Here is a 21,390-nt window from a genome sequence, read left to right as displayed (position 1 = left end):
GTTGGGTTGGTGTGGAGCTAGCAAGCTTTAGGTTCTAGTCTCCAGGCAACATGTGCTGCAAACCCAAGTGACCCTAACTGAGGGGCTGTGTGGTCGGGGGGTTAGAGCCCGGGGCTGGGGTGGGGAGACCTGGGCTCTATTCCTGCCTCTCCCACCGACCTTCTGTGACAACCTGGGCAAGTCACTGCTGCGCTTGGTGCCTCAGTTTCCCCTCCCATCCGTGGCTGTTTATATTGCATACCCTTGGGGGCAGGGACTCTCTCTCTCCCTCTGGTGTCAGTCAGGTCCTCCAGGTGCTACTGTAATACAAATGAATAGTAATAAACTAATGGCCCGTGTGTACACGAACTGGGGGAAAGAGCATCTCCGCCATATGTCTATGTGCTTTTTTCCATCTCCCCCCTCCCCCCTTCCGTCTCTCCCCCTTGTCGCCAGGTAAACCTGCTCTGGCCCTGAGCCTTGAGCCCTTTGGCCGACTGTGCTTTGAGTGCTGGTGATTTGTCCGAACCCCCCCTCGCCCCCGGGATGTGTCACTGAGCAGGGTGGGCGCGGGACCCTGTGGACTGGCCCGGGTGAGTTTCGTGGTGAACTGAGTCAAAGCGTGAAGAACAAATCGCTAAATGTTTCGCGTCCGCTCAGTTCTGATACGTCCCTGACTCTGCAACCCTTGGGCCGATCCACAGTTGGTATAAACCGATTTCTGTGGCGCTAGCCCAAACTCCACCCATCGAGACCCAAACTGCTTCCTAAGATCCTGGTATCGTCGTCGTCTTCAGATTGAGGGGGAAGCCGAGAAGGGGCTGGTGTGTTTCTGCTTTGGGTGAGGCCAGGCCTGCCCCAAGTTGGAATAAACATCAGAGGGAATTTACCAAACACTTGCTGCTGCTCCCTGCATTCGGTAGGCTTCTCCCCTGCCCTGAGCGCCGTGAAGTCAGGCTCCCAGGAGGGCGGCCGGTCTGAGGAGGCAGTGTGCTTAGCTGGGGATGGAAGTGCCTTGGTTTCTAATGGCTTCTCTCTCTCTCTCTCTCCCTCTGTCTCTCTCTCCCTCTGTGTTGCCGCACAGAAAGCTGATCTGGCCGTTGCTCCTCTCACGATCACCCACGTCCGGGAGAAAGCGATAGACTTCTCCAAGCCTTTCATGACATTGGGGGTCAGCATTCTGTACCGGAAGCCCAACGGGACCAATCCCAGTGTGTTTTCCTTCCTCAACCCCTTGTCTCCTGACATTTGGATGTACATTCTCCTCGCCTACTTGGGGGTCAGCTGTGTGCTGTTTGTCATAGCCAGGTAAGGGGCGCTCCGATGCCACGGCTCCAGACTGCCACTGCACATCACGCTTGCTGCCCTTTGCCGAGTTCAGAATCATTTTGCTGCTTGATGTCCCACTCCCAAGAGCCTGCAACTTGAACCCGTTCTTCCCTTAATTCAATTACATTTCCTCCATTGCACAGAGACGGGCTGGGTTATTATTGTAGGGCTGCTCATGATTCAGACAGTGTACATGGTTTGTTATTGTACTGTTGGGTTACTTCATAGGGCCTGATTCTGATCTCACTTAAACGGGTTTCACACCATGGCAGCTCCAGTTAAATCAATGAATTTACTCCTGGTTTACTCTGTGAGTGAAATGATCATCAGGTCTGCTGTTTGGGAGATGGGGTTGAGTTACTTACTGTAGGATCACTCACTGAGATAAGCAGGCTTTGTTATTGTCGGATTGATGATTACGTCTCTACCCACTGGTTTGTTCCTGTAGGGTCAGTCATTCATAGGCACGGTGGTTTGTTATTATACAGTAAGATGTCCTATCAGCGTTAGGGCTGACCATGCTATGCAGTTAAGGTGGGATTTCTTAGCAGTGGTATCATGCTGTGCTCTTTGCTTTGCTGTTTGTAGGGTCCCTAGCAGTGCCTGCTGCTTTTCTCGATGGAAATAAACAGCCACGGAACACAGGAATTGGCAGGGGGAGCAGCGCATTTAGCTCAATATCTTGTCTCAACAGTTGGCCAGTTCCAGCTGCTTGGAGGTGCCAGAAACTTTGTAGTTAAAATGTTGGGTTAGCTGCCCATAGCAGTTCCTTCTACCCCCTTTACTCCCCCCACATCAGATAGAGACTGGTTTATAGCGTTTCAGATATTTTTTTTACCCTGCAAAAAGTAGATGTGGGTGTTCTCATGTGTAAGCCTCTTTTGAATCACGTTAACCTCGTGGCCCCAATGATGTGCTGTGGCAATGAGTTCCCCAGGCCAATGATGTGGTTTGGGTTTGTTTGTTTGTAAGTATTTCCTTTTGTCATTGTGAAGCCTGTTGCCTTTCCATTTCATTGACTGTGTCCTAGTTGAGATGAAGTGTAACGGTTGCACCTGATTTATCTTCTCTGTGCCGTCCATTACTGAATAGGCCTTTTTCATATCACCTCTCATTCATCTCTAACCAGGCCCACTCTCTCGAGCACAGATCGCCCCAGAGCCTCAATCACTTTCACCTTCTCTCGCCGAACCCTCTGCAAGCGATCCCCCAAACTGTCTAGACACTGGCACAACACTGGGAAGCCTGTTGCTATGGCCCTGGCACTGTGCCTGGTTACAAATTAACATGCCGCTAATCTTCACGTTTAAAACCCATTCCTATCTTTAAAAGCAGCAACATTTGCATACATTTGCATGCGTTATTAATTTCATACAGTCTTTGTTTGATGAGATGCACAGTCTGGGGCCGCTTCAGAATGTGCACAGGCGAAGTGTCCGCGTCCCTCCCATTGGACAATGGGCCATACATAAGCTTGTGGGCCTTCCATGCAACAGGAAGTGCCTCTTGGAGGCACTAGTCCCCATTAGCCCTCTCTCGCCTTTTGATTAGTATCCTTAATTGAGCCATTTTGTAATGGCTTTGCTTCCATTTTGCCTGCCACTCATCCATATTTATGGGACACAGAGACAGCCTTGTTTTGGTTGTCTGAAGGGGTCCTCAGGGGTGCTTAATGCAGCACATAAATGAGCTATTATGGCCACGCTTTGCTGTTTATCATTTCAAAGCTCATAAATTGGGCGCGTGGAGAGCAGCCTGCTCCATTGTGGCTGTGCTTTTGAAGTGCCACTCTGCCTGGTGCCATGCGGCTGGAGTTTGCTGTGGGGTTTTTTTCCAGTACCTAGAAGAGCTCTCGATAGTATCCTGATGGGCTACATTTCCTTTGGAAGTCATTGACCATCTGTGTCCCAGAGACCAGCCTGAGACAAATAGCAGTTCGGTGCCCGAGTCCCATTGCGAGTTAGGGACCTCACTGTCATTTGTGCCTTGAGAAATCTCTAGCACCCCGGACTGCACCAGCTCTCCGGGGAGGCCTTAGTGTCTGATTGCTTCCTAGGATGGATGGAAAGGTGTTTTCCTTAAAGCGTCCTTCAAAACGAGCAGCCTGCCTCTAATCCACTGACATTTCAATCAGATATTCAAAGCAGAGATTAATTATCAAACTGCAGTATCCAGACTCCATTAACCCCGATGTTCCAGCATTGCTGCAGTTTGCAGCCCTCCTGGGTTCTCTGCAGCATTTAGAAACGATTACCTGGGTTTAGCATGTAATACCCTAATTACACGTAAAGCAGTTGTCAAAGTAAACTCTGCTTAGCAGGCAGAATATTTGTTCTCTCCAGAACATCTGGGCTGGTGAAACAGCTGATTCTTCTTACACTTGTGTAAATCAAGGGTAATTCCACTGACATCAAAAGACGTAACTAGGCCCAGGGTGCTTGGAGGGTAGGTAAAAGGTTTAGTTGTACGATGAGAATTATTCTCCTTACCAGTCCTCCCAATGAATCTCTAGCAAGTGACAGTACTTAGAGTGTATCTAACCCTTCACAGTGTCCCGTCACTCTGCAGACATTAACGATAGCTCTGTAGGAAAGGGATTGTCTGTTTGTACAGCATCTAGCACATTGGGGTTCTGGTCTATGACTGACACTCCTAGAGTTACTGCAATGCAAATAACAAAGGGTAATAATTATCCATAGCTTTATCCCCATTTTGCAGATGAGGCAACAGGCAGAGCTGGTTTAAAAAAAATGAAATTCAGATTTATTTATTTTTGGTGGGGATGGAGAGTCACATTTTTTTCATGAAAATTGAATGCCATTTTCCAACCATTTTCCAGACCTGTCCGAGGTCGCACAGGTTGACCGAGGTGGGATCAGGACTCAGTAGTTTCTGGCTTCTACTCCCATGCTAACTCCACATGTTAGGCTGCAGTTGACTTCAATGGGAACCTTGCCCAGGAGGTCACAAGTGATAATGGCTGTACGTTTATATAACGCCATCCACCCTCAATAATAACCCAAGGAATTTACAATTCAGACATGGACCCAGCCACAAAATTTGGGTCCAGATCCCAAGGTGATGTTATGAGCCAGTCCCTATTAGAAAATTAATAAACAGCTGGTGAATTTCATCCCATAGGTAGCTGCAAATCATGGGAGGATGAGGATCCCTGTATATCATTTGTACCACGGGGATTCTTGTACGTATCACATAGCAACACAACACAGCAGTCATTCACTTCCAGGAATATCTTCCATTCAGTACTGTATCTAATTGAAACTGCAGGGGAGCTATGGAGGTAGAGCCAGAGAAGAGAACACCAGCTGCTGAATTACCAATAGTGCTTTTATAGCTTCATAGTTTAAGACCAGAAGCGACCATTAGATCATCTAGCCTGACCTCCTGTATATCACAGTCTATTAATTTTCACCTCTATACCCCTAACATTGAGCCCAAAGACTTTAATTAGACCAAAGCATTTCAGTCCTTAGCTTTGGGGAACTGGTAGCCTCACCGCACTAGGTGGCATGGCTGAAGAACTACAGAAAAACGTGCTAGAGATCTGCAGAATTTTGCTTTGGCAGCTCTCTTCTGGACCTCCTGATGTCAGTGGGTGTTTTGTCATTGATCCCACTGAGAGCAGGATCAGCTCCTTAGCAGTTTTGCAGTGCCAGAGAGAGATGCTACCAGACACTTAGCAGGGAATGAGATGTTCATCTGAGAAGATGAACACAGGCTAATTATGATTAGCGAAGTAGTCGCTGTGATGAGTAATAGCATTATCTCTGCTCTCTGTCTCTGCTAACAATGCGGAACGTTGCTAGATGGACTCTATTGACATAATGACTGTGTTTGATTTCTTGTGTGGTTTGAAATTAGAATTCTAATACATTTTTAGATTTATGAGTTTACGTTTCCTTCTTCACAGTGGGGACCAAAAAATCCCTAAAGCTCATCCTGTTTTTCCTTTCTAGACATTTTAAAAGATATTGATTAAACCTAAAACAGAAAAACCTTTTCAATGAACTGTGACGAAAGGCACAAAGGAAACTGGAAATGAACTGCCAGCTCACCCACAGGTGGAATGGAATTAGGGAGTTGACCTTTATAAAGAGGAAATTCTGAATGATTCTTGCACTGGGCCAAATGGTGTATTGTAAAATGGATGGGGCTGCTTACCCAAATGCACTGATGAACCTCTGTGTTATCCACAGGGGCGTTTGCATTCAGCAGCTGTCTGCTACAAAGGCTGATAGGAGTCCCACACAGAATAAAGTTTGAGATCTCCATTGTCCAGTGACACGCACTGGCCCCTGCTTGCCACTAGAGGGGGAATTGTTCACCATCCAGATGGGGGAATTTGGCTGCAGCATCTGCTACACACAAACACGCATGTGTCTACACTCCGAAGTGGGGAGTTCTCTCTTGTTTTCTGACACGTATAGATAGGAAAGGATCTGAATGCTCTGATCTGTTGGGGCTTGTGTCCGGAGCACGGGAGGGGGACTCTGAAGAGCTGTGTTCTCTGTAAAAAGAACAGGAGTACTTGTGGCACTTTAGAGACTAAGGCCTTGTCTACACTACGAGAGTAGTTCGATTTTACTTGCATCGAATTTTTGTAATCGATATTGCAAAGTCGAACGTGTGTGTCCACACTAAGGACAGTAATTCGACTTTGTGCGTCCACACTAACGGTGATAGCGTCGACATTCGAAGCGGTGCACTGTGGTCAGCTATCCCACAGTTCCCGCAGTCCCCTCTGCCCATTGGAATTCTGGGTGTAGCCGGCAATGCCTTCTGGGTAACAAAATGAGTCGAGGGTGCTTTTGGGAAACTGTCGTCATCCGTCCATCACTCCCGCCCTCCCTCCCTGAAAGCGCCGGCGGGAAAACAGTTCGCGCGCTTTTCCAGTCATTGACAGCGCGGACGCCACTGTACTCCGAGCATGGAGCCCGCTGCGACCATCGCTGCAGTTGTGGCCGCTCTCAACGTCTCGCAGCTTATCATAAAGGTTTCCCTGAGGCAGATGCAGAAAAGTCAGGCAAGGAGGCTACGGCACCGCGGTGATGTCCTGAAGTCTGAGAGTAGCACAGACCTGTCAGAAAGCAGGCGACCCAGCGCCGAGGACATCACAGTGGCAATGGGTCATGTTGATGCCGTGGAACGGCGATTCTGGGCACGGGAGACAAGCACTGAGTGGTGGGACCGCATAGTGCTGCAGGTCTGGGATGAATCCCAGTGGCTGCGAAACTTTCGCATGCGGAAGGGAACTTTCCTGGAACTTTGTGAGTTGCTGTCCCCTGCCCTGAAGCGCAGTGACACCCGGTTGCGAGCTGCACTGAGTGTACAGAAGCGAGTGGCCATAGCCCTGTGGAAGCTTGCAACGCCAGACAGCTACCGGTCAGTCGCGAACCAGTTTGGGGTGGGCAAATCTACCGTGGGGGTTGTTGTGATGCAAGTAGCGAAGGCAATCGTTGATGTACTGCTGCCAAAGGTAGTGACCCTGGGAAACGTGGAGGCGATCATAGATGGCTTCGCAGCGATGGGATTCCCAAACTGCGGTGGGGCCATAGATGGAACTCACATCCCTATCCTGGCACCGGACCACCAGGCCACCCAGTACATTAACCGAAAGGGATACTTTTCCATGGTGCTGCAAGCACTGGTGGACCACAGGGGACGTTTTACCAACATCTACGTGGGATGGCCGGGCAAGGTTCATGACGCTCGTGTTTTCAGGAACTCTGGTCTGTTTAGACGGCTGCAACAAGGTATTTACTTCCCGGACCACAAAATAACTGTTGGGGATGTGGAGATGCCTATAGTCATCCTCGGGGACCCAGCCTACCCGCTAATGCCCTGGCTCATGAAGCCCTATACTGGCGCCCTGGACACTGAAAAAGAACTCTTCAACTACCGGCTGAGCAAGTGCAGAATGGTGGTGGAGTGTGCTTTTGGCCGTCTCAAGGGGAGATGGAGAAGCTTACTGACTCGCTGTGATCTCAGCGAAACCAATATCCCCATTGTTATAGCAGCTTGCTGTGTGCTCCACAATCTCTGTGAGAGCAAGGGGGAGACCTTTATGGCGGGGTGGGAGGTTGAGGAAAATAGCCTGGCTGGTGATTACTCACAGCCAGACAGCCGGGCGATTAGAAGAGACCAGCGGGAAGCGCTGTGCATCCGGGAGGCTTTGAAAGCAAAGTTCCTGAGTGAGCAGGGTAACCTGTGATTTTATAGTTTGTGTACTGAGAAGCTAAACCTGCCCCCGTTTCTTTACCCAGGTAATGTTGACTATCCTATCCAGTTACATACCCCCTTCACCCCCCCTCCAACACACGTGTCGAAATAAAAATAGTTCTACTTTGTTAAAGCACACCGTTTTCTTTAATACTGTTTTAGCGGGAATTTTTTAAAACTGGGACGCAGACTGTGGTGCGGGGCGGGTCTAGTGTTGTGATGCGAATGCAGCTTCTAAACTCAAGGATTGACAGGCTCCGCTGCGGTGGGATGCTTGTTTCAACGGAGCCTGTCACCCCTCCTGATCGGGACTGTGTGTATGGGAGGTCTATTTGACTTTGTGGCAGGGGGAGGACGGTTACAGATCCCATGCTGTGTGGCTCTGTGATCCTGTCTAAGGACCGGCGCTTAAGATCTGTAACTGCCCTCCCCCGCCACAAAGTCACAGAGCAACCCACCCCCCCCAACATTACATCAAAACAACCTCCCAGACTAACCGGGGCAACTAGTCACTGCATCACTGCACTGTGTATGTGCCCTGCTGCTGTGCCTGCCCCCGACTATGTACCCTGCCAAAGGAGACTGTCCTGTCCAATTTCCAACCCCCTTTCCCCTCCTCCTCCAAAAGAACATGATTGAAACAGTAGTTAACAGAAACGAATTTTTTATTATCAACTACACATGGCATTGGGAGGTGAAACTTGGACGTGGGCTTGTGTCAGGCGGGAAGGAAAGAACTTTTCAAATTTTGGGAAATGAGAGCCTTCTGCTACTAGAGCTCTCTGCAGGGGTGGAGTGAGAGTTAGCAGGGACTCTGCCGCCTCTCCTTCTTTGCACTTTGGGTGAGGTGGGTATGGGACTTGGTGGCGGGGGAGGGCGGTTAGAGATGGACTGCAGCGGGGCTCTGTCCTCCTGCCTCCGTTCCTGCAGAACATCCACAAGGCGCCGGAGTGTGTCCGTTTGCTCCCTCAGTAGTCCAAGCAGCGTTAGAGTCGCCTGCTGGTCTTCCTGCCGCCACCTCTCCTCCCGATCCATGTTGGCTTGGTGCATTCGGGTCAAGTTCTCCCGCCACTGGGTCTGCTGTGCTGCCTGGGCTTGGGAAGAGGCCATAAGCTCAGAGAACATGTCCTCCCGTGTCCTCTTCTTCCTACGCCTAATCCGCGCTAGCCTCTGGGAGTGTGATTCCAGGCTAGGTTGTGAGACAGTCGCAGACGGGGCTGTGGAAATGGGAAAAAGGGAGTGAATTCCTCTGAAAGATAAATGTAGTTGTGAACAAAGAACATAGTCTTTCTCTGTGAACAAGACCATGCACAGCACCTTTCACATGCGCACTCAGCACAAGGTCGAATTCTCGGCCTTCGCATTCTGTGCCTGGGGTCTTGAACAGCACATTTGAGAAGCGAGGCAGCACAACGGAATTTCTGTTGCAGGCAGACATGGTAAGCCGTACACTTGTGGCAGTTTAAAACTTTTATATTACCACTGGCCTCATTTCACATTTAAATCAATGTCAGTCCCTGCTGCCAGCAATCCGGCAAGCGGGAACTCTGCCCCTGTCCCACCCCCTCGCGGCTGTCCCCGGGAACGATCCCTTTCGGCTGCCCCTCTCCCGCCTCCACCGCGTGGCTGCAAACCAGCGGTGACAGTTCTGTAAAGGAACGGGAAAGCAGTCCCAACACTAACATTCCCCTACCTAATTAAAAGCAGGTCACCATGGCCGACATCACCCTGATGAGGATCTCCGAGAGCGACAAAGAGAGAATGCTCCGGGAAAGCCTCCAAAGACCAGGGCCGTATGCCGCCCTGCTGTGCAGAGCAATGATCCCCGAGTACCTGATAATCTCGTGGCGCGGCAACGTGTCGTACTTCGGAGGACCCAATAAGGCCGCTCTCCCCAAGAACCTCATGCAACGGCTTTCAAGTTACCTCCAGGAGAGCTTCATCGAGATGTCCCAGGAGGATTACTGCTCTATCCCCGCACATATAGACCGCATTTTACTGTAGCTGCAGTAGCAGGGAATACACAGTAGAGCGGCTTGTGCAGGACAATCACTGAAAACCGGACATTGCTAGATTTCTTTTCAAAACTTGCACTGCCCCTTACTAAACCGTTAAGCGCCTAGGGCACACTAATCATGAACAACCCATTCTTTTAATTGTTAATATTCCTGTTTTGTTAAAAATAAATGTTTAGATGTTTACAACACTTACTGGCTGATCCTTCACCAGATTCTGTGTCCGGGGTAATGGCTGGGGACGCTTCGTAGGGGATCTCTGTAAGGGTGATGAAGAGATCCTGGCTGTCGGGGAAATCAGCGTTGTGAGAGCTGCCAACTGCCTCGCCCTCCTCATCTCCTTCCTCATCTTCCCCGTCCCCTAACATGTCTGAGGAACCGGCCGTGGACAGTATCCCATCCTCAGAGTCCACGGTCACTGGTGGGGTAGTGGTGGCGGCAGCACCGAGGATGGAATGCAGTGCCTCGTAGAAACGGGATGTCTGGGGATGGGATCCGGAGCGTCCGTTTGCCTCTTTGGTCTTCTGGTAGCCTTGTCTCAGCTCCTTGATTTTCACGCGGCACTGCGTTGCATCCCGGCTGTATCCTCTCTCTGCCATGTCTTTAGAGATCTTCTCGTAGATCTTTGCATTCCTTCTTTTGGATCGCAGCTCGGAAAGCACGGACTCATCGCCCCACACAGCGATGAGATCCAAGACTTCACGATCAGTCCATGCTGGGGCTCTCTTTCTATTCACAGACTGCATGGCCATCACTGCTGGAGAGCTCTGCATCGTTGCCAGTGCTGCTGTGCTCGCCACGATGTCCAGACAGGAAATGAGATTCAAACTGGCCAGACAGGAAAAGGAATTCAAATTCAAATTTTCCCGGGGCTTTTCCTGTGTGGCTGGTCAGAGCATCCGAGCTCGCACTGCTGTCCAGAGCGTCAACAGAGTGGTGCACTGTGGGATAGCTCCCGGAGCTATTAGCGTCGATTTCCATCCACACCTAGCCTAATTCGACATGGCCATGTCGAATTTAGCGCTACTCCCCTCGTCGGGGAGGAGTACAGAAGTCGAATTAAAGAGACCTCTATGTCGAACTAAATAGCATCGCAGTGTGGACGGGTGCAGGGTTAATTCGATTTAACGGCGCTAACTTCGACATAAACGCCTAGTGTAGACCAGGCCTAAGGTGCCACAAGTATTCCTGTTCTTTTTGCGGATACAGACTAACACGGCTGCTACTCTGAAACCTGTGTTCTCTGTGGCTCCGCTTTGGGATCTAGGGCAGGCCACTTGCACCTCTCAGGCCCGCTTTGCCGGTGTGGCACTGCAAGTGAGAGGGCCATATGAATACCGAGAGCAAGAGGTGTCAAATGGTAACAGCGTGTCTGTGATGCAGTCTGAGATCCTGCAAAGGGGGTAGCAGCATTAACTCTATTTTTTTTCTGACACTTTGACAAATGGGAGAAAAGAACAGCTTTGATGACTGCCTTCGGTTCCCTGGGCAAACCCCCCATTGCAGAGTAACCTCTTCTGGAGGTCTTGGCTAGAATGACCTGCGGCATCTCCTGCTGAATGAGCACGTGGGAGAGTGGAACCCCCCACAGTGCTACCCTGCCCTATGCCAAGTTTACCCAGCATTTCTTAGCTGCCTTGGCTAAAAGGGTGCTCTTGAGTGCTGGTGGGACTGAGTTTTATTGTAGGGTTTGTTATTGTAGGGTTGCTGCAGAGTGCTAATAGGGCTGTGTACATTGGGCTGGGTGACTGGAAAGCTGCAGGGGTGGCTGGGTGTGGTTTATCCATTGAGGAGAAATGGTTGGGGTGCCTTTTTGTCTCAGGAACCCACAGAAACAGTTTTGCTTTTGAACAGAGCTAAGACAGCCCCCAGGAGCAATCCAGGGGCTGGTTCCTGGCTGGAATGGGCTGCCATCAGAACTGAACCTACACATGAAAGAGCCCCGGCTGCTGTTAATATTATTCCTATCGCCCCGTCATCTCGTCCTGCATTAATGTTATAACGACGTGTATCACTGAATGGCAAGGATCAGGATCCTAATTACCAGAGTTAATTAGCACGTGGCCATCAGTGCTGCTTCATTTCCAGTAACGTCTCTATTCAGCGCTGACAGATGTCACTGGTCTGGTCGCTGAGATTACAGGAGCGACGCACGTTCACAATTCAAGCTGCAATTTGCTCCTTCTTAAACTCTACCTGATGATTCCAAAGGGGACGCTCTGGATGCTCAAATGCACTTCACGGTGCACTGCATATCCCGGGCCAGAATGATGAGGGAACTCCTTCCATTTAGCTCGGCTTGCCAACCGGATTGTACCAGAGCACCTTGAACTCTTGAAGTCTCCAATGAATCTGGCTGTCCACCGTCAGAGTGTCCGTATCTCCTCAGGCTGAGGGTCTCAGCCCCAGAAAAGTTTGAAGCCTGGCCCCATTGTGAAGTGGCAGGTTTGGTCTCACTTTACATGGCCGAAATCCGGGAATTGAAATGGGTTAACATTCAATGCTTCCATGTCATTTATCACTTGCTGTTCCCTAGCTTTCCATCCAGCCTCCTTCGGTCTAGTTTGCACTGATAAAATGTACAGATTTGTAGCAAAGCTAATGCCTGAGTCACGTCATGATGCCTGCAATGTAACATGGCATTTTTGGATGCAATCATTTAGAGGCCCCTTTGCACGTAGAGTTTCCGTCTTGCCTCCTCTTTCTAATAATAGGTTCTGCTTCTGCCATTTTCTTCTGCCCTAGTGCCCTTTTAAGGAATTTCTAGCATCCAGTGTGATTAAAGTTGTACAGGAATGATCCTTTAACAGATGCAGATGGAGAGCGAGAGATATCACGGGAAAAATGCTGGATTTATTTATGGTCTCCAGAAGTAATGGAAACAATACCTGTTCCTGACCCTCGCAAAGCCTCTGGAAGTTCTAGTCTCAGAAGAAAAACAGTCAAAATAGTCAAACTGTAATTCAAAGACATGCGCCTCCCAGACTAGGCACCAGGGGCCTCTGTCGGAGCGATCATCGTAGGTCAATGACACTTAAAACTGACTCGGGGACTATGTAGGGGCAGGCGAAGGATGTATTTGATCCATCACCACTTTTAATCAGTCTTTCCTGCTTCTTGATGGGGCCACTGCCTCCAACCACCCTGCTCCCCAGAGAGCCATAAATGCTAGAGATATAGAACGGCTTCATGGCAGTAATTTGTCTGGTGACACTTGTACAAAGATCCAAGCCAGCAGTGCAGCTGGCTGTTCCCTTCTAATGGTCACCTGTTGCTCTCAGTGACATGATCCCCAAATCACTGCTAATCAGGGAATCATGCACAGAGGTTTTTAAATATTTTAATCCTAACAAGGGCCATGCCACCCATGACAGACTTCTCTGGAGATGCAATTTAGCCTCAAAGTACTTTGGGATAGATCCTTGCTTTCTACTTGAGCCTTCTTTGAAATGCTTCCCCACTCTCCCTGCAAAGAAAGACCAAAAAAAATTGTATTTTCTCATGAACTATTTCACTTGAAACCTGTTCCTCACATGGAGGGGGTTGAGGGGGAAGGAAAGCCTGCGCCCTCATGAATCCTTAGCAGCCCCCATTTATTACGGCTCCAGCGAGAGAGAAGGCCAGGAATGAACCCCTCAATGCCTTCATTATGTGTCTTTTGCTTTCATGGTCCCATGAGCCTTTTCAAGCACTGAAGTCACTGCCCCTGCTTTGCAGTCTCCTGAATATTTCTCTGTAATTTGAGCAGCACTACCAGGTTCTCACTCAGAGACCTTGAAGTTCTTCAGCGTGTCATCTTGTTGGGCTTATTTGATCTTCCCAATTCCTCTTCCATTTTATATTCTTTCAGTTGGCAGCCGGAGAAAGTTTTTATCTAATTTTTCAACTCTGGCTTCAGTCAATAGGTCTGGCTTGCTCACTATATTTTATGTACTCTCAGTTTAAAGCACTGGCACACTTGAGCCCAGGCCATTAAAGAAATGGGCAGTATTTAAAGCTGACTTTGATTTCAGTACAATTTTTTCTTCCTTTCTAATTTTTTTTTAAAGCAGAAGGATGGCTAAAGGGATAAACCAATCAATACCTAGACAGACCAGTATTATTGTACTGCTCAAACCAAAGCAGGGTGCTGAGTGTTGTGCAAACACTGGTAAGAGATAGCCCCTGCCCCAACGAGCTCACAATCTAAATAGACCAAGCAAACAATGAGAGGAAGGATGGAATATTATCCCCATCTGACAGATAAGAAACTGAGGCACAGAGAAAAGAAGTAACTTGCCCAAGGTCACACAGTAGCTCTGTGGCAGAGCCAGGAATTGAACACAGACCTCCAGAGTCAAGATCCTCCGTCCCCTCAGCTGAGAGTGCAGTAACAGTGTGTGAAGTAATTTGGGGTCCATGTCACAAGAATCTCCCACTTGTACCTTTGTTGGCAGTATTAGCAGAGATGTCTACAATTCAATGGGTCATGGAGACATCTATGTCCCCCCCAAGGGTGGCTCTGGCAGGTCGGGATTGAGACACTTTAGTTGGGCAGAGCCAGGGAACCTGCACTGCTGCTGCCAGTCGTGCATGTGAGTGAAAATGCAGGAAGGAATGTGGTCTCCGGAATAGGAATTTACGTATTGCACTGACTGGCACATGGAGAACAGAGATGGACAAAGCTCTTCATCACAACATTTCTGACCAAACAAATGTTCCTGTAGTAATAATAATAATTCCATTTTCATTGATCTTTGGAGGATTTTCATTGGGGGGGGGGAAATCATTCATTTTCAGTTGCCAGATTTCTTCAACATTTTTGGATATTAACTGAAAATGTTCTGATGAAAACTATAACGGTCATTAACAGGGGGAAAAAATAACTTCCCAACATGGAGGAATGGATGGATTTATCTATCAGATCTCTCACATGGCACAAATATACTCAAAATTAATTTGCAAGATTTTGTGAAGTACAAAGTCCTGTGATGCCCCCATTTAGTCCATACCTCTGGCAATTCAGGATTGTTCCCTACAGCAGTGTTTCCCAAACTTGGGACGCCGCTTGTGTAGGGAAAGCCCCTGTTGGCCTGGGCCGGTTTGTTTACCTGCCGCATCCGCAGGTTTGGCCAATTGTGGCTCCCACTGGCCGCGGTTCGCTGCTCCAGGCCAATGGGAGCTGCTGGAAGTGGCGGCCAGTACGTCCCTCAGCCCGTGCCACTTCCCGCAGTTCCCATTGGTATGGAGCACTGAACCACGGCCAGTGGGAGCCGCGATCGGCTGGACCTGCAGACACGGCAGGTAAACAAACCGGCCCAGCCCGCCAGGGGCTTTCCCTGCACAAGCGGAGTCCCAAGTTTGGGAAACACTGCCCTACAGGGTATTTTCTAGTGCTTTGATCAGTCTAGTTTTTAATTTTCCAATTTTAATATTTAATGTTCTATATGTGCAAAGGTGAAGATGTGCCACTTTCTGCAAAAGCACCATTATAAGGTTCCTTTCAGTGCCTAAAGTCTGAATTCCCCTCTCCCCAACCCCCCAAAGACATCTGTCCCTCTCCGATTGAGGACGCCCAATAAAACGAAATGGGACATCTCCCCGAAGAGCACAGTACCTGGTGTAGACCTACAAGTTATTTTAAAACACCTCTCCTAATACAAACGCTGGGCTGCAGGATTTGAGGCAGAAGCTACAGGGATTTCTGAAGGAAGCTGAGCTGATAATAATTAATATGTCTGGTTCAAAAGCAATTATGCCAATTATGTCTTTAATTTAATCACTGCAAAATTTGGGACTCTTAGCAAAGTGAATAAACAGCTCTAAAAATATTAGCATCTCTCCTGACGAGAGTCCCCTCAGGATCCTGGCTGAGTGAGTTCCATTAAAAGCTGTATTTACCCATCCATCTTAGGCAGGGCTTTCAGCTGTGACTACTGTGCAGAGAGGCGACAGTGCGACATGCTGTTGATTTTTGTTTGTCAACTGATGGGCTGGGCCCGAGAACAGACCTGTGCAATTACAGACTCCTACATTCCCTACCTGCCGGCACCGGGTCTGCGTTTGCTGGAGCCAAGCTGCAAGCTGCAATACTTGTTGGGGCTGTAGACAGTGCTTCTGTTAAGTAGCCCACTGGCACCTCCCCTGGCTCAGCCGGTGTTTGCTGTGTTAAGCTCATCTCAGCTGCAAGTAAGTCTTTGCAGAACTAACCCAATGACAGGGAAGAGGAGTTACACCTCCCCAGGTTGCTAGGGCCTGAAATGGAGCATCTTGTATATACCTTCCTTATACTCTTGCCTGAAGTACCTATCCCACAGTTCCTAGCACATCTGTCGGACACAGAGCATTCTGGGAGATTTTGCAAGGCCACTGATGCATTGTGGGACACTGAGTCAGCAGCTCGTTCAGTGGTTTCATCTACCACCCACTGGCATGAAAACAGTTCTGAATTAGTCAGTATTTAACCCTGGTGAAGCATATTCTTCTCCAAACGGCAATTAGCAGACTTGCAAACCAGCGTGAGCACATCTGTACTAGTGCTTGGGTGCCAGGGGTGCTATAATTGCTTTAGGGGGGACAACAGCAGTTAGCCTGGCATATTTCAGTAGCGTAGGCAAGTCTTGACAGCAAAGTTATTCTAGGGGGAAAAGGGATAACTCCAGTGGGAGAGATGCAGTCACCCCCTACCTCCACTGTGAGGCTGTGCAGGGTTCCTCTGAATGTGCTGTTGTGCCCACTGCAAAAGACTTGTGTTTCTGCAAAATGTTCCTCTTCCAACAGCAGTTAAAACACAAACAGATCCTCCAGTGCTCCAGGGGAAAGAAGCTCCCCAGGGTCCTTTGAAATACTACAATTTGCATGAGATAACGCTGAAAAATTGTTGCAGAGTCTGCTCGGTGGAGACAGAAGAGCCCTTTGTTCATACTAGGTGCGAGAGAAGCGCCTGTGTTTGTGCCTCATTCTTCTGTTGATTGTGTATGACTGGAAAGTCCTCTGCCATGCTTTTCAAAAGGGGCTGATGACTTTGGGGGCCCAACTAGGGTGACCAGACAGCAAGTGTGAAAAATCGGGACGGGGGTGGGTGGTAACAGGAGCCTATATAAGAAAAAGACCCAAAAATCGGGACATCTGGTCACCCTAGGCCCAACCTGAGACGCCATAAAGGGGCCTAGTGCTGAGTGCCTGTCGACTGAAATGCAGGCCTCTTTATTGTTGGGGATTCCCAAACTTGAAGTTCCCCAAACCACTAATCACATTGGAAATTCTTGGCCACGCTTCTCCCGTGGTTTCCGATATAGAAATGTCAGGGGTCAGCGGGCGCCCTGGAGCAGCTCCATGTGCATGACAGCTCTGCCTTTCCCGGCCCATTAGGCCCTTCTCATGCAACCTCGCAAATAACACGATCTTGTTTTCCCCAGGTTCAGCCCGTACGAGTGGTATGACGCTCACCCCTGCAACCCGGGCTCAGACATCGTGGAGAATAACTTCACCCTGCTCAACAGCTTCTGGTTTGGAATGGGAGCACTAATGCAGCAAGGTACGGCTGGCTCACCCTGACCCCCACCACACATACACACCCTGCTATTTTCTGTGACCAAGAGAGGTTTTGTTTGGTGCCTGGTTTTTGACAGGAGCAAGTTAAAACATAGTTGTGCTTGTCAAAAATAACCGACTGTAGCAAAAAGAATAATGTGGCAGCCCTGGGCCCTGGTTGTCACACAGCGCTGGAGCCATGGAGACGAGCTATGTCATTGCACGCTGACAAGCACAGACATTGGGTTTGAAATTGTGGAGTTTGTCTCTTAACAATTACAGAAGTGCTTGTCAACACCGGCTTTTTGTCTCCACGCTGGATAGGCAGTTAGCTGCAGGAACTGGGAGATAGCTCTCCGCTGACAGTTTTACTGCTCATGGTATCCACCGTGGGATGAAATATTTGTCTCTCCTGTTACTCTTTCTGATTGAGATGTACCATACACATGTGGCTCGCTCAGATAGAAGCAACTCTCCGGAGAGTTGGTTGGATTTGTGTGTGTTGTATACAATCCAGGGCTTTGCGTTATCCAGCTGCACATGTGCCAGTCAGCCTAGAGCAAACAAGGTCAGAAAGGGGTTAATTAGATAAATGCCTAAGTGGAATTAATCTGATCAATGGAAACCAGCCATGACTTGGAGCTCAGGCAGGTCCTGGGGACTATGTAGGGCATAATTCATTTGCAATGATTTTCGTTTCGTTTGTAGACTCTGTTCGCTGCTTTGTGTAGCTGGCGGGAAATAGGGGAGAAAGGACATTAAAACCAGTGTGGCAAAGAACTAACCCAGCCTGAGATATGAATCCAGATGCCTCAGCCTGAGGCACTGGCACTGAGACACTCCAGAAAGACTGAAAAGTTCCTCATCTGTCACAGGAGGCTGGGTCTGGAGGATTCTTCTTTGCTCACCCAACAGAGACCGGCGTGTTCTTTGTCATCTTATTTCCTCATGACGGTGGAGGCAGGAGAGTGCTCACCTCCTGCTCTGAATGATCAAAAACAGAGATTGTTCCCACTGTAGAAGTTGCTGTAATTTATTTGGGGAAGCGCCTGCCCTGCGGTAAGATAGGCTGAGCTAGCGCAGAATGGAATAAGCGCTTCCATGAGGACTATCAGTTAGAGCCATGCTGCCCAATCTGCCGTCAGCAGAGACCTCCAGCTTCATCCTTCTCATTATAAAAAAGCCCCCTTTCCATTGCCATGTTCTTCCTACCCTCCAAGTTCTGAAATCGCCTGGACCTGCTGACCTCCTGGGCACGTCGCACAGCCCGTCTGTCTGAGCCGGCCTTGGTGTAGGCCCGAAGGAGGTTTGGGTCCGGTGGGAAGTCTGGTGGCAGTGTTAAGCTGTTCTAGTCCTGTGATGGGTGACTGGATGATGCTCAGTAGGGCAGGGGGAAGGAAATACAGCTACTGCTGCTGCTTTGGATGGTTTATGTTTGGCAATTCCAGTGTCACATGGAGCTTGACATCAGAGTTTTACACAGTTGCCAAGAGTGCCCAGGTAGGGTTGCCAACTTTCTAATAGCACAAAACCGAACACCCTAGCCCTGCCCCTTCCCCGAGGCTCCGCCCCCTTCTCTGAGGCCCCTTCCCCTCTCCTTCCCCAAAGCCCCGCCCCCCACTCACTACAGTCCCCCTCTCTTGGTGGCGCGCTCTCCCCCACCCTCACTCACTTTCACTGGGCTGGGGCAGGGGTTTGGGGTAGGGACTAGCCTGCCTTAGCGCCGCAGCACCACCAACCAGACCTTTAACGGCCCAGTCGGCGGTTCTGACCGGAGCCGCCAGGGTCCCTTTTCGACCAGGTGTTCCAATCAAAAACTGGACACCTGGTCACCCTATGCCCAGAGCATGGAGTAGAGTTACCAGGAGGCCTAAATCGATATAAAGAATAAATAAACTGGGTTACTAAATCTTAGGGGTCAGCCAGGCCCCAGCCTCTTTGTATGAGTGAAGTTTTGCACCCCTTATCTTTGTGCCTGTAGTTTATTGTGGATGCGGAATCTCGCATTTAGACAGCCCGGCAACTTACTGACACATGTAAAAAACCAACAATACGGGTGCACAAACTATGTCAGAAACAGGAAATCTGAAAATATACCCCTAAAGGATCAGCTGGAGGTGCATCTTTGTGTTTATATGTGTGTGTGTGTATATGTGTGTGAGGATACATTATGTTACAATCCATCTCAGCTGCTTAAATTCACTAGGTGGGGCAGTAGCCCCCCATCTCTCTTTCTCTGGTGACACAGCTTTCATAATTTAAGCAATTCATTTACTTTCAGGAAGATCTAACCTGCTTCACACCATTCACTGGTCATTAGTAGAATCAGCTCTCACACAATGCATGTGGCTGAGAGTGTAATAAACATTTCTTCCCATGTGGTTACTCCATCCTAGCATTGCACTGAAGGGAGAACAGACAATGGACAGATCCTAAAATAACAGAACCCTCTGAGTAAGGCTTTGGTCATTCACTAGGTACCGCATCCAAAATATCAGATGGGTTTCAGCTCAGTGAAATGAGAAGAAGTTAAAAAACTACAAACACATCCACTGATCCTTGGCACAGGTAATTCATAAAATACTCCTAGATGGTAATAGGGCTTCCTGCTGGAACACTCATTTTGATGGACTCCATAGCTGCCAATTAAATAAAGTCCAGTTGAAAGTACCTTCAAACACCTGTTTCCTTAGCTAGCAGTGTAAATGTTCATCACCTAAGGAGAGCTGTATAATGAAAGTACAGTCTATAGTGTCTTTCCTCTCCCACATGTCTTCTCCACATCCCATCTGTGTCCCAGTCTTGAGGAAGCCGTGCACCATTTGACAAAACATACGAGGGCGCTTTCCCAAAACGCCCTTTGATGCTATCAGCATGAGTGATTGTTTGAGGGGTTCTTTGATACCATGGTGACAGGAACCTTAGAAACAGGATGGATGGATTAGAGCAGAATTGTTTCAAGGAGAGCAGAGGCTCAACAGGAGACTTCTTTTAATTAGAGTCTTCCAAATTTCAAAAACAAACTTTAAAAGTAAGTAAACTCGACCTGATGATCTGCCAAGGCCCAGCAGTGGGGCACAGTACGTGGCAGAGACCCAGAGTGTGGGACATAAAAGAATTACCCAGGCAGGAAACAAACAGCGGCAGGATCCCTTCACTTAGTGTGACCAACTCTGTTTATAGCCTCAGTCTCAGGATGCTTTATTCTTTGCTGTGAATAATTTTCTGCAGTCAAGTGAGAGGCCGCCAAGGAGCTTTGGGACTGGAATGGGGGCTGTTTGAGAGGGATGACTGAAATGAGTTCAGAAATACCCAGGTACGTGTCTGTGCAGAGCGGAGTTTGGGGCTCAGCAGTCAGCGGTCCCCTGCCTTACTTGGGTGTCATTGGTCTGGTTGCATATCCAGGAATGAGAGTGACACTGGGCCAGTGGAAGAACAATATCTGATCATTTGTCAGAATGAGACCTGGGGGGTGGGGGGTAAGTGAGAGAAGTGAAAGAGAAGACAGACACACGTTTGTGGGTTCGGGAAAAAAAAGGTTCTTCCAAGCAGGTTTTTAAGTTGAAAAGAGAAAGTTTGTACAGAAAGTGTCTAGTGCTTTTTCCAAGACCCTGAACCTCCATTGACAAAAGGCTGTATCTGCATTGCTGAATCCTACTCTGCTCCCTGCCCTGCACACTGTGGGTGCAGCTCATGTCTAGCGCAGGCAGGCACAGCTCCACAGGCCCTCGGTGCCCTAGGAGAGCCCGGGAAACTCACTCCCATCCCACGTGTTACCATGCAAGGTGTTTTTCCTGGTATGGCTCCCTCGGCTGGTCCCAGCTCCTTTACAGCCTCTGCTGTTCCATTTGGGCTCTTCAGTTGCTTGTCAAGCACCATCTGGTTTTAACATTTGCCCAGATTGGCGCAAACAGTCTGTTTGCGAGAGGCTGGAGCTCGAAAGGGAAAGGAGTGGCTGGATTCAGATTGTGAGAGGTGCCAGGGATGGCTCTGTGACTTACTAGGGCTATAAACCCTGCCAGCTTTTCTGTAGAAAGAAAACTTCATGCTCAGCTGAAACTTGTCTCACCAACTAATTTCACGTAGGACTTGGTCCAAAGCCCATCAGAGCCAATGAAAAGGCTCCGATTGGATTCATAGCCGTGACCATTTACACCAGAGGCTTGTTCCTCCGAGTTACCCTTGCCCAAACGAGGACATACCATGTGAACTGGCTGTTCACTCAAAACAGTGAATTTCAAAGGTGGCATTCACGCAGTGAACTAGGCACAAGGGAGTCCCAGTGCAAGGATTTGTTTGGTGAGTAATTTTTAAG

The 21,390-nt window shown here is 49.0% G+C and overlaps 2 protein-coding genes across 3 annotated transcripts in view; one reads left to right on the top strand and one right to left on the bottom strand.

The window, feature by feature from the left end:
- Positions 1–21,390, top strand: part of GRIK3 (glutamate ionotropic receptor kainate type subunit 3) — a 230,976-nt gene that overhangs the window by 188,403 nt on the left and 21,183 nt on the right. The window contains exons 11-12 of one of the 2 annotated variants that reach the window (XM_008167098.4): positions 1,064–1,287; positions 16,961–17,079. In XM_008167098.4, the coding sequence (XP_008165320.2) occupies positions 1,064–1,287; positions 16,961–17,079 (343 nt within the window). The remainder of the gene's footprint in view (positions 1–1,063; positions 1,288–16,960; positions 17,080–21,390) is intronic. The other variant, XM_065577204.1, reaches the window with a different exon arrangement.
- On the bottom strand, positions 8,196–10,461 carry LOC135977273 (uncharacterized). The gene is made up of 2 exons (XM_065577205.1): positions 9,760–10,461; positions 8,196–8,765 (listed from the first exon to the last, which is right to left on the bottom strand). Exons 1-2 carry the CDS (start codon positions 10,334–10,336, stop codon positions 8,290–8,292), a joined length of 1,053 nt encoding a protein of 350 aa, XP_065433277.1. The 5' UTR covers positions 10,337–10,461; the 3' UTR covers positions 8,196–8,289.

This window comes from Chrysemys picta, chromosome 23 (genome assembly GCF_011386835.1).
Source record: "Chrysemys picta bellii isolate R12L10 chromosome 23, ASM1138683v2, whole genome shotgun sequence".
Lineage (NCBI taxonomy): Eukaryota > Metazoa > Chordata > Testudines > Emydidae > Chrysemys > Chrysemys picta.
The sequence above is the reverse complement of the archived record's forward strand: the minus strand, read 5'-3'. Positions and strand labels throughout refer to the sequence as shown.

Bases quoted from the DNA above. Each gene is read 5' to 3' on its own strand.
- LOC135977273 (XM_065577205.1), bottom strand. From the start codon at position 10,336: ATGCAGAGCTCTCCAGCAGTGATGGCCATGCAGTCTGTGAATAGAAAG. The intron at 8,766-9,759 runs GTAAGTGTTGTA...CCATTTCCACAG, and splicing joins ATCTGGTGAAGGATCAGCCA to CCCCGTCTGCGACTGTCTCA.